The sequence below is a fragment of the Babylonia areolata genome, chromosome 19 (assembly GCF_041734735.1).
Source record: "Babylonia areolata isolate BAREFJ2019XMU chromosome 19, ASM4173473v1, whole genome shotgun sequence".
In the NCBI taxonomy this organism is placed as follows: domain Eukaryota; kingdom Metazoa; phylum Mollusca; class Gastropoda; order Neogastropoda; family Buccinidae; genus Babylonia; species Babylonia areolata.
In genome coordinates, this window is record NC_134894.1 from 52,553,751 (window position 1) to 52,571,352 (window position 17,602).

At 38.6% G+C, this 17,602-nt stretch overlaps 1 protein-coding gene across 1 annotated transcript in view; it reads left to right on the top strand.

Moving 5' to 3' along the window:
* LOC143293837 (ras-related protein M-Ras-like) overlaps positions 1–16,330 on the top strand; it is a 29,108-nt gene extending 12,778 nt beyond the window's left edge. The window contains exons 4-5 of the mRNA XM_076605124.1: positions 8,240–8,319; positions 9,248–16,330. Coding sequence (XP_076461239.1) covers positions 8,240–8,319; positions 9,248–9,320 — 153 coding nt within the window. The 3' untranslated portion in view covers positions 9,321–16,330. The remainder of the gene's footprint in view (positions 1–8,239; positions 8,320–9,247) is intronic.
* The last annotated feature ends 1,272 nt before the right edge of the window (positions 16,331–17,602 follow it).

The following is a 17,602-nucleotide window of genomic DNA, read 5'->3' on the forward strand; positions in this document are numbered from 1 at the left end:
ATACTATGACCCAAATTGTTTATGGAGAAACTGGTATTTATCCAATTAGTTTGTTAGTGAAAATGAGATTAGTTCAATTTTGGACCAGCTTAGTGATATCAAACACAGAAAAATATTCTGGGAAAATATATTTGATATTACTTGACTTGGTATTAAATACTTGGTATTTATTCTTCAAAATGGATGAGTTGTATCAGACAAATTTTAACAGAAGCAGGGTATGACTGTGTTTGGGATGCTCAGTTCTTCTTTGAGAGGGAATCTTTCTGCAAGAATGTCAACATTGCTTTGAGAGATAGTTTTCAAAATCTATGGAGACATGCTCTGGAGGCAAGTAGTAAATGTTTGTTTTATTGAAATTTCAAAAGTGGATTTGGTAGAGAAAAATATAAAGTCAAATGCCTGATAATTACATTATCAGCTTCTTCAGATTTCGAAGTAGTAATCATAAGCTGGAAATAGATACAGGGAGACACAAAGGCATACCACGAGAGTTACGGCTTTGTAAGGTTTGTAACATGTCTGTGATTGGGGATGAGTTTCATTTTATAATGGAATGTGTTTACGCCCGAAAGCGGAGTATGGCTGCCTACATGGCGGGTTAAAAACGGTCATACACGTAAAAGCCCACTCGCGTATATACGAGTGAACGTGGGAGTTGCAGCCCACAAACGCTGAAGAAGAAGTCCCAATTATGATCTGTTACGAAATAGATATGTTCCTAAAAAAATATTTGTCTCCAAAATCAGTTTTTAATTTTTGTAATATGCTCAAAGGAGGCAGAAAAGTCATTTTAGCTGTAAGTAAGACAATTAGAATTGCAAATGTTGCCTAGCTATACTTTTGGAGTTAAGACATTTGTATTTTAATTGCAAATGTTGCCTAGCTATACTTTTGGAGTTAAGACATTTGTATTTTCTCAACTTTTATGTGACATTGTTGTGTATTTGGAAATGTTTGTTCTGGGCATGAAAAGATTATTTTACAGTAATCCTCCATACTCCAATAGGAATGAAAGGATAATTAAAACTTGAAACTTGTGTGTGTATTAATGACAGAGCACTTAAAGATTACTGTGTTTTATATATCTATCTGTCTACCTATCTGTCTATTTATCTGTCTCTCTCTCTCTATGCACACACACACACACACACACACACACATTATATATATAAAGAGGAAAAAAGAAAAAAACAACACATCAGTCTGTCATATATTCCAAATAATTGGAATGATCACGTTCTTTCCTCCAGGGATAAGTTGTTTACATGTTCCCAGGGTCACTCTTGCGCAGCTAATATGATGCAAGCACGCCATGATGTACATGTTTTGATGCGATTTCACTATGCCAGGTTTCGCCCACATATATAAATATGTGTGTGTGTGTATATATATGTACATCATGGTGTGCTTGTGTCATAAAAGCTGCGTAAGAGTGACCCTGGTGACATGTAAACAACTTATCCCTTGAGGAAGGTACATGATTGTTACGAAAATTTGGAATATTTAACAGATTGATGTATATAATACACACACACACACACACACACACACACACACACACACACACACACACACACACAATTAACAGTTAACTCTAGCCTGTCACTGTTCTCTCTTTAACATTCACTCATTCAGTTAATCACTTTATTGTCTTCATAAAATATCGACACTGGAAATTTGCTTGTGGGTGACAAGGTAATATGAGTTTGTACAATAGTAAATTAGCATTTTATTTTCCAAAAAATACAACACATTCTTTGATTCAAAATGTGTAACTTACAATAGAACATGATTTAACCATTTTAAGAATTCAGTTATTTTTCTCTCTGTCCTCTTCCCCCAAACACCCTATCCATCTCAATTTTTACCAGCCCACCCCCAGACCCTATTCCTCCACTCAAACTCCATCTACTCACATCACAGCATAAGGCCATTAAGGGCAAGAGGTACAACCATGTGTCGTGTGGTGTGACTTTGTGTTTACCTTTGTGTACTGACTTGTATGTATGCCCTTGACTCCTTCATTTTTTCCCTTTAACTATAATGAATTGACTGTAGATTTAGAAGTTTGTATTTGATTAATCAAACAAGTTCCAGGATGATTTGTTTTAAAAGCTGTTTTGGTACTTGATTATGTTTGCACATCTCTGTATGTATACATTTGAGTGTGTGTCTGTGCATATGTTTGCATAAAAAGCTTTAGCTTTTTTCATATTTTCTGTATCATAAATGCTGTGTCATATTTTTTTGTGAATTTTGGTCCAAGAGAATCCTTGTCCCCAAACTTATATAGTTATAATCAGTTTAGGTCCTGGGAACTTGGAGGCAAAATATACAGAATACAAAAGTTGCAGATTTTTAATGATATGTTTAACTTGTAGTTTGTATGCATCCAAAGAGATTGAAAAGAAGGGAAGTAATTCAGGTATGGTATTTTGTGTCATATCTTCTCACTTGAGTGAAATGTTTGCTCCTTTTGCCATTGCCCCATGCACTTCATACACAAAAAATGTGTATATATTTACAGTGGGTAAATTATGTAAGTCAGTGAGCTTGTCCCTCAATATTTTGTCCTGGGACATAATGCTCTGAGTAATAGCTGAGAAATTACGATTGATGAGAGGAGACTACTTTGCACAGGCATGACATTTCATGTCTCAGCCACTGGCTTTCTTTTATTGCCAGATTATTTGCCAAGTGGGGCAGTACACTCTTCATTTAGATCATCAGATGATGTATCTTAGATTCTATTTAGATAAACAGCCAGTTGGATTATGTTTCTTAAGATGATCAGCTGATAGTTTCTTCATTTAGATTAACTGCAAGAGGAATTTCTTTGTTTAGATAATTAGTCAACCGCAGCTTGCACTTTGTTCCCTGCAGAGTATGTTGCTTCTATATTTTTGTGGTTTTTACACAATGTTGTACTGTAGCAGCAAATAAGTTGAGACTGGAAACAAGTGGAATAAAATATTTGTTTACATCACACTTTTGGGGAGTTTACCACAGAAATACTACCCACTAACTCAGTATTTGAGAAAACTGCATTATGATAGATCTGTTGTAATTTATGGTAATGAGCACTATGGTGACACATAATGTTGCTTCCTTCATTTGGTCACATTTTAAGTTTTTTTGTTTTCATTGACCTGTTACACACACGCACACACGCACACACACACACACACACACACATATATATATATATATATATATATATATATATATATATATACACACATATATGATATGTATATGTATGCCCTATTCGTGGGTGACTCAGTATAACATATGCTTCATTCAAAGTTTGCAAAATTTTTAATAAGATAAGAATATTTTTTCTTAAGTTTCAAGGACTTAACAAAAATGTCATGGATTTTGAAAAAAATGTCATGGATTTTGAAAATTTGAGTCACCATCAAGGCGTCACAGAAAACTTAAAAATACTAAAAGTCATGGGATTCAAAGTTGAAATTCTTGCCTTTTATACAAGGTCCCCTTCTAATATCACTCAAAGTGAAAAGACGTTAAAGAAAGAACAAGGTCCCCATCCATACTCCTTTAAGTACAAAGCCTAAGCCCCCCTTCTGCACAAAGTTTCATTTTGTACAAAGTCTCCCTTCTGTTCAACGCCCCCCTTCAACACAAGGTCTCTTTCAGCACAAGCTCTCCCATCAGTACAAGGTCCCCTTCAGTACAAGGTCTCTTTCAGTACCAGGTGCTCTTGAATACAACTACAAGGTCCCTCTTCTTCAGTACAAGGTCCCTTCCAGTACAAGGACCCGTCTATACAAGATGCAAGATCCTTCTCAGTACAAGGTTCCCTGTACTTCAAAGTCCCCCTTCAGTACAAAGTCCCCTCCAGTACACCTTGTACTAAACTAAAGGGGACTTTGTAGTGAAGAAGGCCATCCAGATCCCCGCATTGTGGCAGGAACTGGCACTGGGAAGGTGGGAGCAGAGGGATGAACATCTATGTTCCAAGTCATTCTCACAGCTGAAGGCACTAATGTTTATTGTTCAGTGTGCAAGCAGACTGCAGTCAGCCCTACAATGAGTAACTGGTCTGATGATTGGTGGGATGGGACTGTGTGTCATCAGTAAACCCAGCAGCTGCAGTGTCCGTCTTCATACTGATCATAGTTTTCCCACACCAGTTTACAAGTTGTATACTGTGGAAAGGACAAGGAGTTATTGTCAAGTGCTGAGAAGGGGAATGCACCAACAGTTACAGACTGTGTGTGTGTGTGTCTGTGTGACTCACACACACACACACACACACACACACACACACACACAGTAGGCATTCTCCTGCAAAAAAAACACACAAATGTACACTCTCTTCTCTGACAGGCAAGATGGAAAGCAAGATAAATTATACAGTCAGCTCCCGTCCTAAACCAACGATCATGTCAACTATGACCAACATTCTTCTTCAAGTGCCTTGATCTGCAGTGAATACTATCATATAGATGTATCTCCAGATATCTCCTCTCTGGCTGTTACTGTTTTAAAAAGCAGCTGATGTTGGGGCTGTGAGAGCAAGAAACAGGATCTATTTGTTTGATGGTCCATGAGTCTTGGGGCAGTTAAAGGAAGTCCTTTTTTCCCAACAATTTGTATTTGGACAAATTAATGTTTACAGAATCTGACACATCTTTATACATTGGGAAGTGAAAATACAATTCTTCTTCCTGTTAGGTGTCCACAGTCATCACATTGACCATTATGACACCATAATGGGGAGGAGCGCAGCAGCATGGAGAAAAAAACAAAAAAACAAAAACAAAAAAACCACCTTCCTAAGGCCTAAAAAGGGGGTGATGGGGTGGAGGGGGTAGAAAGATGGCGGGCCCAGGGGGGGGGGGGGGGTGGGGGGGGGGGGGGTGAGGGGGGGAAGCCATCATGTGTTTCAGGCATCAAGACCAGGCCTTTCCGGCTACCGAAGCAGCCCCCGGGGTCAAGCCCCAACCGGCAGAGCCCTAGTCCCTCACTTGCCTTACTTTGGCTGATGGCGGGGCAGGGCTTTTAAGACATTCGGGTCATCCTTGAAGCAAAGACCTCAAGGGAAGGAGCGGTGACAGTAGCTTCTGGTAGTGAGTTCCACTCTCTGATGGTACGTGGCAGGAATGAGAATTTCCGGTAGTCAGTGCGGCATGATGGTATTCTGTATGCTTAGTTGTGGCCTCTCCCTCTTCTGTTCTTTGATATGAGGTTGTTTGTCTCGACTTTGGCCAGGTTGTGACGGATTTTGTAGAGCATGGCGAGTCTAGCTGTTTTCCTTTGCTGTTGTAGTTTGGGCCACTTTAGTTGTTCCAGCATATTTCCGACACTTGAGGTGTTTCGGTGTCAGTTTAGGACGAATCTCGCCGCTCTGTGTTGTACTGCCTCGAGCTTGCTGATGTCATCTTTTTGGTGGGGGTCCCATACAGTGGAGGTGTACTCGAGGATGGGCCTGATGAGGGACTTGTAGGCTCTTTCTTTGATGGTGGTGGAGCCGATCTTCAGGTTCCTACAAAGGAAACCCAGTGTGCGGTTGGCCTTTGCAGCTACGGCATCGATGTGTGCATCCCAGCTGCTGTTGCTCTGTACCGTCACGCTGAGGTACTTCGTGGAGCTGACTGTCTCCAGTGTGTGGCCGTGCAGGGTGTAGGAGCTCTCCCTCACTGATCTGCATCACGTCATGTTGAAGATGTTGCACTTCTTCGGGTGGAACGACATGTCCCACTGGCTCTCCCAGTCTTCCAGTCAGTGCAAGTCCTCCTGTAGGATGCCCTGATCCTCGGATGATGCGATGTTTCTGTGGAGAAGAGTGTCATCTGCAGAAAGGTGGCTGTCCGATTCCACCTTCTCAGGAAGGTCGTTATGTACATGAGGAACAGGGACGGCCCGACGACAGAGCCCTGCGGTACTCCGGACTTCACCGGGATGAAGTCCGATGATGCACCGTCCACCACCACAGCCTGTCGACGATTTTGGAGTAGGCTTCTAAGCCATGTGTTCAGCTGGCCCCTGACACCATAGTGCTTCAGTTTATGACAGAGAAGGCTGTGATTCACTTTGTCGAATGCCTTTGCAAAGTCCATTACGACCACGTCACTTTGAAGGCCTCTTTCCATGGTCTCCGTCATCTGCTCACTGAACTTGAGGAGCTGTGTTTCGCAGGAGCGATGCTTGCGGAATCCGTGTTGGTGAGGGCTCAGGATCTGGTTTGTCTCTAGGTGCTTCATCAGGTGGCTCACCACAATGTGCTCCATCACTTTGCACGGGACGCTGGTCAGCGAAACAGGCCTGTAGTTACTGGGCTCGTAGTGTTCCCCTTTCTTGAAGATGGGTGTCACTATGGCTTCTCTCAAGTCCCTCGGCACTGTGCTCTGACATAGTGAGGTTGCATAGATGATGGTGAGGACTGGGGCTAACTCTCTTGACAGTTCCTTCAGCACACGTGGTGGGATGTTATCGGGCCCCGATGCTTTGCCTGGGTTTAGGTTTGCAAGTAGGTTTTTACTCCTTGTTCTGAAATAGTGATGTCACTAATGGTCGGGTAGTGGGAGGCATCACGTGTCATAGAACACTTCTTATAGAACTCCTCCTCTGTGTAGGTCTTGCCATCACTGAAGGCCTGGTTAAACTGGGCATTCAGTGCTTGTGCCTTCTCCTTGGGGTCGGTTATTAGGCGTCCATTGACCTTGAGTGGGGGGATTCCAGTCCGTGACGACCTCTGGTGCTTGACAAAACGCTTGGACGACTCAGTTTTTGTGCTCTCCTCTTCTCGCTGTTCAAAGAGTTGGCTGACATAGTTCCAGTGTGCTCTTCTGAGCTTTCTCTGCACCTCTCTTCTAAGGGCATGCATCTGTGTTCTTAGGTCTTCAAAGCCGTTCTTCTTCATCTTCTTGTACACCTTGTCTCTTTTCCGTATGAGACGTCTCAGGTCGGCAGTTAACCATGGGTCTTCAGTTTTGGTTTCGACAGTTTATGAGGAATATTGGTCTTGATGCTGGAATGTAAGCTGTCCTTGAAACTGGTCCGAAGTTCCTCTACCGGGGTGTCTGTGTCTGCCTCCAGCAGCTTTGTGTGAAGGTCACTCATGTCACTCCTCATGCTTGAACACCGACCATTCAACATCAAAAGATCATAGGCAGAACAATAGATCTATATTCATCAACACATCAATTCCATATCAAAGCTTAGTACTGTACTATGCATACAAATGGTGCCCACTTCTGAACAAAAGAGATATTGTACAAATTTTTTTTTATAAGTTTTTTGATTCACTTTATTTTGTAAATAAATGTGCATATAACAGCATGTAGGTATCAATATGCATAGTTCATTTGATTTATGGTAAACATCATACACACAACATAACATACAATGACTTTTTTTTAAGACAAAAGAGAATGAATACATTTTTGTATAAATCATGTTTGTGAGGGTTGAAATGAAGAAATATGGGAAACTGTTATAGTAATAAGGTTTCACAAAATAAACTATAGATTACAGGATTTGGGAAAAGATAAGACACTGGCTATTTGAGCAGAAAACTGAAGGTACAAAATCCAAGAGGGAGAGAGTTTCTCTCTGGTTGGCAGTCAAGAACACATAGCAAGCCTGAAGAGGACTATACAATGCAAAAGAGCTGTTGTTTGCTGTTGATACTAACCTCCATTTCGGAGGAACAGTGTAACATTCTAACAAGGAACAGTATAACCAGCATGAGCATTAATAAGAGATTTTTAAAACCACCATCTCACCCAAAGGCAAATCCATTTAAAAAAAAAAAAAAAAGTTAAACCAAGACTTTTTAAATGTTCCTTCCACTTCTTTTTGGAAAACAGACATCTGGGTGTGAATTTATTATTCACTCTATAATTCAGTAGCATAATATGCATCATCCAGTGACCCCAACAGGCTTGTGGTGATGTGCTGTGTCCAGTTTCTAATCTTGTAATTTACTATCCAGAGTTTTATACATGTGTATTATATACTGTATCAGTGTATGTTTATATATATATATATATATATATATATATATATATATATATATATATATAAAGAGAGAGAGAGAGATGTATAGATATAACACACACACACACACACACACACACACACACACACACACACACACACACACACACACACACACACACACAGAGAGTAATGCCCTTATCTTATCCAATTAATGAATTCATCTCTCAGTGTTGACGATCAGCTGTGCTGCTTGTGTGTTTGACAGATTCCATACATAGAGACAAGTGCAAAGGACCCGCCTCTCAATGTGGACCTGGCCTTCCATCAAGTGGTCAGAATTATCAGGTGTGTGTATGTGTGTGTGCATGATGGGGGGGTGTCTGTGTGTGAGTGTGTATGTATGAATGCATGGGGGGGAGGGTGTCTGTGTGCATGTGTTTGTGTATGTGTGTGTGTCCTCAGATGGTTGTTAGAGAAAACAATTTACAAGAATGTATTATGGGAACTGTTAGGGATCATTTTCATTTTGGAACATCCCAAAAATAATGTAATTGGAAATCAGATGATATCGAGTAAATCACATCCATCAGTGTTTGGATTTTGCAACTTATTTTGTGCTGGGAAGAAAACAACCCAGTTTAGGTAAATTGATAAATCTTGGGAAGGATGTGTAACTCATCCTTACATCTGGTAAAAACATGTATGTTATTGTTAATATGCTGAAATTTGTTGGGGGGTTTTGTTTTGGGTGGGTGGGTGGGTGTTTGTACTTGTTCTTTTTCACAATGTTGGACTGAAACTGTGATTCATTGTGTACATATTATTGTATCCTCCACACCCCAAAAGGGGCAAAAGGAGTAAATTTCTGTGAATCTTTAAACCTTCTCAAGTATAGTGATGCTGTGAGCACAGTAGGATTGCTGTAAAAATAGGTTAAAAGTCCCAAAACCTTTCACAGTTACTTATCAAGGCAGTGAAATCATATCTACTGAGTTCAGGGCTCAGCATAGGAAGGTGGGGCCCCATCATTGACCTTCCCCGACTGAAGTCAGGCACCCATTCACACTGTGATGGAGTGAGGAAAATCAGAGTTAAGTTCCTTTCCCAAGAACTTGTGCCGAAACAGAGCCTCAAATCCTGATCACTGGTGAACAATGGAAGTTCAGTGCCTGACTGACTCAACCACGGTGTTGCTGTGTCCACTCTAGAATTAGAATAACCAGGTCACATTGATCTCCTGTATGCATTCCCAAGTGTATGATGCCGTGTGCAGGGCTCAGCCCCCCCACCTGAAGAACCAGCGCCAGAAGCACGTGGGCAAGAAGAGAAAGTGTGCCATTCTATAGTGACAGCAGTCTGTGTGCCAGCAACATGCCACTATGTGTCTAGTCCTCTGTCTTCGTCTAGTCTGACCAGCTGTCTCCATGACAGGGTTCACTGTGCACTGCAGTCTGCTCCTCACGTCGTACACCTACGTCTTCAGTACTCATGTCTTGCTCACCGCCATGTCAACATAAAGCCATGTATTTGCAGAATGCTTTTTTTTTTTTCCACATTCCACTTGTTCAAGTGTAACTTGTTCCATTTTGTGCATGGTGTTTACCTGAGTTCCCTTGTCTCTCGGCTACATGCATGGTGTGGTGTTGTTCACATTTACATGAGTTCACTTACTCATCCATGTACACACACACACACACACACACACACACACACACACACACACACAAGATGCACATGCACACATATAGATATAATACAGAGACTACATTGATCTCCTTTATGCATTTGTATGTGTTTGGTTGCTTCCCCAAAGTATGCATTTAGAGTGCATTGTACAGTGGTTGTAATGTTGTCTGACTCTGGGAGATGAACAGGGAGGAGAAAGTAGACAAAAAATTACCACTTATTCATCCTGTCAATGTGCACTGTATGCATGTCAATGGACAAGAATAAGGGAGAAAGGAGTATACATTCTGTATTTAAGCTTTTCATATTTGCATATGGGCAAGAGACCAAGCAGTTGAACAGAAGATTGGTTAATGATATTTGAAAATTTCAAAAGGATGCTTTCTTTAGTTTAGGTAAATGAAAAGTTTAAGAAAGAAATTTCATCAGCAGATGAATGTGCACTCAACTGATTCATACAGTGGTGATGAGATTTACTGTAGTTATTGGTATTGTCCTTGAAGTGTTCAGTGGATGGAACATCGAACCAACACAAAGCAGTCAGTGAAGTAACAGATGCGGCTGCTGCTGCTGCCACAAAGACTTGAAGAAACAGTAACAGAAATATTTTTGATACAATAACCTATGTGAACTATTTGATGAGTATATGAATGCAGATATACATGTACATTTCACACCTTTCATTACATCATTCAGTGTATGAAACTTCTGAATAAGGTTTCTTTTAAGGTACTTTTTTTGTTTTTACATCTAGAAAATTCTGAAATCATTTGGAAATATATTTTGGAAGGTTAATACAAAGTTTCAGTTTGGGTAAGAATGTTCGAAAGTATTAAGAAAAAAAGAAGATAATAATAATAATAAAATTAATATTGATGTTTGTAAAATAAAGTTAATGATTGCTTTTTATATAAAGTACTTTAACATGTTCATTTTACCCTCTCTTTTTTTCTTTTTTTTGTTGAAATTTTTGTCACTTGTGTATTTGCCTGTTTGAATTTATGTACACGCAATACATTCTTTATGTACGTATGTGGTGTGTATTTTTAAAGTTTTTATAAAAGTTTTGTGTAAATGCAATGTGTTTGCGTGCAAAAGGAGGAGAAAGCAAATGCCTATGCCATGCCAGTATGTGATATAAGGGCAGCATATGTTGTACATTTTCTAATTTGTTTGATTTCTAAGACATTGCACGCTATTGAAACTTTGTTGTTTTTCATAATCATGTTTATGTGGCATTGTTAACCTTTGATTTATTTCATTGTGAAAACCAGTCACTCTTGCAAACATTACACTTATGCTGTCTTCATTTTCTTTTAATGAAACAATGTTCTCGAAACTAATCATGGAGACATCAGATACCTGCCTTTGTTTTAAAGTGGATGATGTGAAATATTTCAGGTCACTAAAACATACATGTTTTACATAAGATTGATACATTCAGTTATGTGTTTCTGTGAACTTAAAGTTGTAAGTGTGGGTATTTTTCCTGCACTAGGTACAATAGGTTCCTGTGGTGATGGAATTTGGAATTGCATGACTATTATTTTGGCCAGTAGTTCTAATTCATTACAGCTTTTCTGATGTTTCTGGAAGTTGTTCATCAACCCTAATATGGCCTTAGTGGTCGGCTGGGCTATAAACAACATGATTTGATTTGATTTGAAATTGTTTAGGGGAACTGTGCAGGAACAAACATGAGAGAATGTGTTGTCTGATTACTGTCGCTTGCACTTTGGGGTTTTATAGACATCAGTTTTGGTGTTGACTGTGTCAGTTGATTGCTTTTTGACACTATGCCACTTGACAGTGGATGCATCTCTTGGATCAAGAACTTGAAATGCAACAGTGATTTTGTTGGACAGCATTTTAGTAATAGTTAAGTGCAAACTGGTCAGTCAGAAACAGAAACCAGTGAAAGTTTGTTTTATTACGGTTTGTCGTATGGTGTGGAGATGTTTTTCACATGGACCATAAGTGATGTTCTCAGTAGACAGTGATGTTCTCAGTAGACAGTGCAGTCACAAAACAGTTGGTACTATGGTACTATTCCAATTTAAGTTTTTATCTGTTACCACACTGAAGGGATTCTAGCGGTTCATCGCCCAAGCCTTGAATCATCCAGAGAATGGTATGGGGGTTTTGAATGTGCATGATGGCAAATCAGAAGAGTTCAGCCCTTCAGGATTTTTATGTTGTTTCTGTTGTAGTTTTTCTTCTTTTTGTCATCTTGATTTTCCCATTCGATACCAGGGAACATGACTGATGGTTAGCTACTCAACTTTTGTTCTCCAATGTGCTAAATTTCATCTGTTGTCAAGAAACTGCATGTAGGAATTCTCCATTTCTTTTGTTACTGTTGTTATTTTTTCAGTTACATTCTAATAGTGATGCTGAATCAATAAACAGCCTTGTATATTTCATGTATATTGTTTTGCAGAGATATGTCTGTGTGATACACATGGGACCAATCAAGTACTGCTACATCATGGTGATCTTCAGCCTGTTTTTATCAACAGTCAGTGTTTAAAGGGGTTTTTTTCTGTTGTTATTGTAATGTTGTTTTTCTGTTAATGATGTTATCATCATCATTGCTTTTGGAATCTTTGCAGGCAGAACAGCAGAGTGCAGTGAGATTAACAATGCAAGTTTCAATAAGATGGGATGGTTACCGTTCCTGCCAGAACCTAGGTAGGTTAAGAGTGGAATTTTTATCTCCCACATCAACAGATGTGCAGTTCTGATAAGTTTCCATGATGTGTGTTCCTATGTACGTGATCAGATACCCAAATTAAAGATCCTGACACCTGGGTCACATTGTGGTGGTTTACAGGGAATGCAAACTTATGCAGCATGCACCCATCACAGCAGAATGATCAGCCCATTGACTTGGGTGGTGTGACACAAAGGGATGGACGGAGTAGTTGACAAAGTGCCTCCTTTCTGCATTGAGGACTGATGCAGAAAGAAGATACTAGTCATCTTGTGAGTTGATGAACTGGCAAGGGGAAAGCCATTAATCCCCTCCTGGACAGAATAATCGGGCCTAAGATCTAAGCAGCTGAAAAGATGGAGGAAAAAAATGCCAGTTTTATTCTTGTCTGCTAATATTATTAATACATAATCCTGTCTATCACTTTGATTTCTTTATAGTGATAATCAATGACAACAGCAACAAAACTTTGTGGAATTACATTTGCAGTCTGATTTCTCAGAAGAATCTGCAGTATTTTCAGTTCTTATGAATTGTTTTTTGCTTAGTGGTTCACTTCAGATATTTGCCCTGCGGTAAAATCTTCTTTTCATACCTAAGCCATAGTGTTTACTGTTCAGGTACATATCGAAACAGTGTCAAATTGAAAATGCTACTAAAGAACAAGCTTGTTTGATACAACTTTGACAGCTATTATATAAATAAACCAATCATTAAGACTTGACAATTTCAAAACCGTCTTGAAATCAAGAGTTGAAAAATTGAACTCCATTAGTCCATTGTCAGTCAGTAGTTACGAATTAAATAACTGTTGCAGTGTGTGCATTTCAAAAAGAAAATGAACAAATGCAAATTTTGACAAATTCCTAAGATGAGATAGATTATTTTTGTTTCAGTGGACTAAGTTCTTTTTTGATAAGCTCTTTTGTTTGTTGTTTGTTAATGTTTGGTTTTTTGTTGTTGTTTCCTTATAGGAAAGGACATTGAAAAATGTAAAATACTGAATGCAATATTACAACAACAACAACAAAAAAAGACAAGTCTGCAAACGAAAAGTATACCCACTAGCGTTAACTGAAGCTACCACAACAAAAAAGAAATGATCTTACTGACAGGCAGGTCTGTATGTTCATCAACAAGATTATTTTGATATAAAGTTAATTCAATATGCACTGTCAGCTAACTGATAAAAAGTATTTTCTTTCAGTGCATGCCAAGCTTTTCAATATGTTCGGCAATAAAAATGGTTTACGAATAATTTCCAGCTTTGCACACTTTATCAAAAAGGAGCAAGGTGGCAGAACGGTTAAGACACTGTTTATTAAAAAGGAGCAAGGTGGCAGAACGGTTAAGACGCTTGTCTACTAATAGTAATACAGTGTCTCAGTCTTTGAGGGTCTGGGTTTGAAGCCCATTCTCACCCTTTCTCCCAAGTTTGTCAAACTGAAAAAGAACCCATGGCGACACAAGTTCTGTCCTCTGGTAAAATTCTGTAAAAGAAATTCACTCTGATAAGTACACAACAATGTATGCATGCACTTAAGGCCTTGGGTTATGCTGCTGTCAGGCATCTGCCTAACAGATGTGTAACATATTTTGGTTTGTCCAAATGCAGTGACACCTTTTTTTTTTTAGAAACTGAAACTATCAAAAAGGATGTACTGCATCACTGTCATTATTTCTGTCATGAAGGTCCAAGTTAAGTTTCTATGTAAACTTAATCCAGTTCATGTCTTGATAACATGATTTGGAGAACATGTGCAACAATCATTCATGACCAAAGTTTTTGCTTTAATATTATATGGCTATGGTGATTATTTCAACATGTTTTTTCATGAGATGTCTTTGAAAAGTTAAATTTGCTATAATACATATGCTTAACAGTGACACTTGAACTCAATTCACAGTTCAGTTTCTCACATTCTAGCATCAAACTCAGCAAAGGGATATTGACAAATCAGGGGTCATATTCATGGGGTCGGGGGGGGGGTGTAAACAGAAACATCCAGACTACACATATACATGTTGTCCAAGACAATCCATCGAAAGTTGGTATTCATGGCAGAAGACTTTGACGAAGTCCGAGTCTAAATGCAGACTAAAATGGCTGAAATTTAGTCCAGCAATTTCGCTAGACTACACTACGTACACCCAGACTTTGTTAGACAAATGCACATTTATTTTGGTTAAGTACAACAGTCAACTAGAATGCACCTTCTAGAAGTGGTATAATAATGATGATGGCAATGATGATGATAATAATAATAATGTTAATTGTTAACAAGAAGTTTATTTCTATTGTGCCTTTCATTAAAATACAACAAAAAGAAACATAATACATGGAAATTATAATTACACACACACACTGGTGCTTTTCAAAATCCCTTTCCTGAATAAGAACAAAGGGGTTGTTAAGAACAAATTGTGAGAGGTCCAGTTGTTCGTTGTCAGACCTTCACGCCCGCCCCATGAATACTGACTTCGAATGGCAAAGTCCAGACGTTTTGCTTTACGCCCGACGTAGGCTAGTCAGTGCCCATGAATACGACCCCAGATTATCACAATGGAGGTTTTCTTTTTTGATTGGTCCCTTTCAAATAGCTGTTGTACTGTATTATCTTATGTGATTGCCTTAGAAATGTATTCACTGATACAGTTCACACCCTATATTTCAGAGCTTGATCAGAGCAAAGTAATTCCAGTAAAATTCACATGACTTTGTTCTTTTTTATGTTGTCATAGCATGGTCTGCAACTCGTCTGATTTTGAAGTGACTGTGTGCATGTTCATTTCAATGATTGTTTTAATATTTTGCTGTGAATGGAAGTAAACAAAATATAAACAAAACAGTTGAATTTCAGTGAATTTCATTTTGATGTAAAGCTGAAAAAGGAAGTCTAGTAACATGCACACTGTGATCTGACATCTTTTGGCATTCACACATTTCTTCCAGCTCGACACACTTTTTGAGATTTTTTTCTCCTGAACATGAATATTGGATGTATAGTACATGCACCAACATGCAGTTGCTGTTTTCCATGTTGGTGACAGTCTGCGGAACAGGTTTGAGAAATGATCAAATGTGACTTTTAGATTCAGATTGTCTGGTTACATAAAATTCAGGGTTCCCACAAATGAGATCAAACAAAATTTCATACTTTTTCCAGATCAGTGGTTTTTCCATTCCAAACACAAAGCCTATCGAAGTAAAAAATTTGCTAACCGCTACACCGCTGATGAAAGAGATTGGCTTGTCGACATACCAGTATCTGAGTATGTTCCATTTTCATCTCTTTAAAAAAAAAAAAGTTTCTTGTTTTGTTTTTTTAATTCATTAGGGTCTTTTTGATCTATGGTTTTCCAGCCAAAATGTACTTCCAAGACTTGACTTGGACATGGTTCATTTTTTCCCCCCCAAGACATTTAGACTTTAATGACTGTATGCACCTCAGTGAATTTATATTTTTATTTTAATAATTTACCAGGAAATTTTTGAATAGCAGAAATACCCTTTCACTTTCTGAATTGTGGTAAGTTGACATGCTGTGTTTTTATCACAGGCTATGAAATATAATCAACAGCCTAAGAGATAAGACTTGGCTGTGAAAACCTCAAATTGGAATGGCATTATCCCAAGCTGGATCTGTTTGTATAGCATTACATTTTTACAACAGATTTCTGATTAGATTTGAGTTGCAAGTGTATTTGTGTGGCTTTTTCTTCAGAAATTTTCTTGGTGCATCATTTTTGTTGTGTGGATTCTTTACATGCACAAAAGTGCATGCTGCACACTGCACAGTTTATAATATCACCTGAAGAACTAGCACCCAGGGCCTTGTGGAGGGGAGTAAAAATCCCAGTCTATATTACATAGGCCTTTCACTTCCAGAACTGTTTGTGATGTTTGTAAAGAATCAAAAATTAAGTAATGCTAAGTATGTAAAAATATATTTCTTGAAGGAAATGAATGGAGAATATAAGTTCAATGTTGACAGAATGAGATGACTCCCAATGAGGGGATGATCACTCAGGTTTTTAGTGAAAAAAAAAATTAATCAGTATTTTTTTTTTTTTTTTTTTTGGGGGGGGGGGGGGAGAGAAATTCAAGTTTATTTTATTGGTGGAAATGGTTCTAAAATATTAGCAAATGTATTAGACACAACTACCAAGTACAATTATGTTGTTTCCTCCCTAACATGTTTTAAACTTGCTCTGGACGAAGGGCCCCAATCAAGGCCATATTATTTACAATTGTTTCAGACAAAGGGGCTCGATCAGGGCTTTAGTTTTGAGATTTTGGATGGCACCTAATGTACATGACATTATAAGCTAAGAATATCTTGGACTTTTTCCACTCTTCACTGCAACCAATAAATGCAAAGTTTGTTGCTGTGCTTCATGGCGACTGGTTCACATGAACAGTGCGTTTCAACAATGGCGTCTCGCCCACTTTCTTCTCAGTCACAAGGCAGAAAATATAATTAGACGTAGTTATATCATGTTCTGAATTTAATATGTTTCAAACTGTCTGCTTTCCTAGATTCGTTTTCAAGTAATCAATGTGTGCAAATTTTGAAAAAAAAATATGGATACTTTCATCTTCTCACTGTATGACAGAATAAGAACAGAGGAAGCTTTATATTTTGCCCCCAACTAACTCGCTATGTAACTGATCAGTTTGAAAGTTTTCAGTTAATAAATTTTAACATTTGTTTTTTGGCGATTTTATTTCTGACAGTGGGGAAAGTCATGGGAGCTAACTAGCAGTCTTGAGATAAACATAAACATATACACCCACATACCTAACCACCCCAGACACTGTCACACAATATAAAACCACAAAAGCGCACTGTAAACAATTTCAATTTGAAGCTTCCATCGGGAGGTTTCATGGTAAATGAAAACCCCAAATGAAAGTTTCAAGCTAAAATATTGGGGTTTTTTCTGTACCAACTTCTAACATGACCCCACCCCCTTCCTATTGATGAACCTTGTAACATGCGATCATCATCAGGATAACCATTATCATTTCAGTTGATCAACAACTTTACTTCCATTCTCCGTCACGTTTCATTGTTGCTGTCATCAAAGTAGTATAGAAAATCAAACAAAATTTGAGCCACCTCTTTACTTTATGTCCTGGCAGCCCTGTTGACACACTCAACAGCTTTTCGCTGTACAGAACGCAAAAAACTGCATCAAATTCGAGCCAGACCTAAATGAGATATT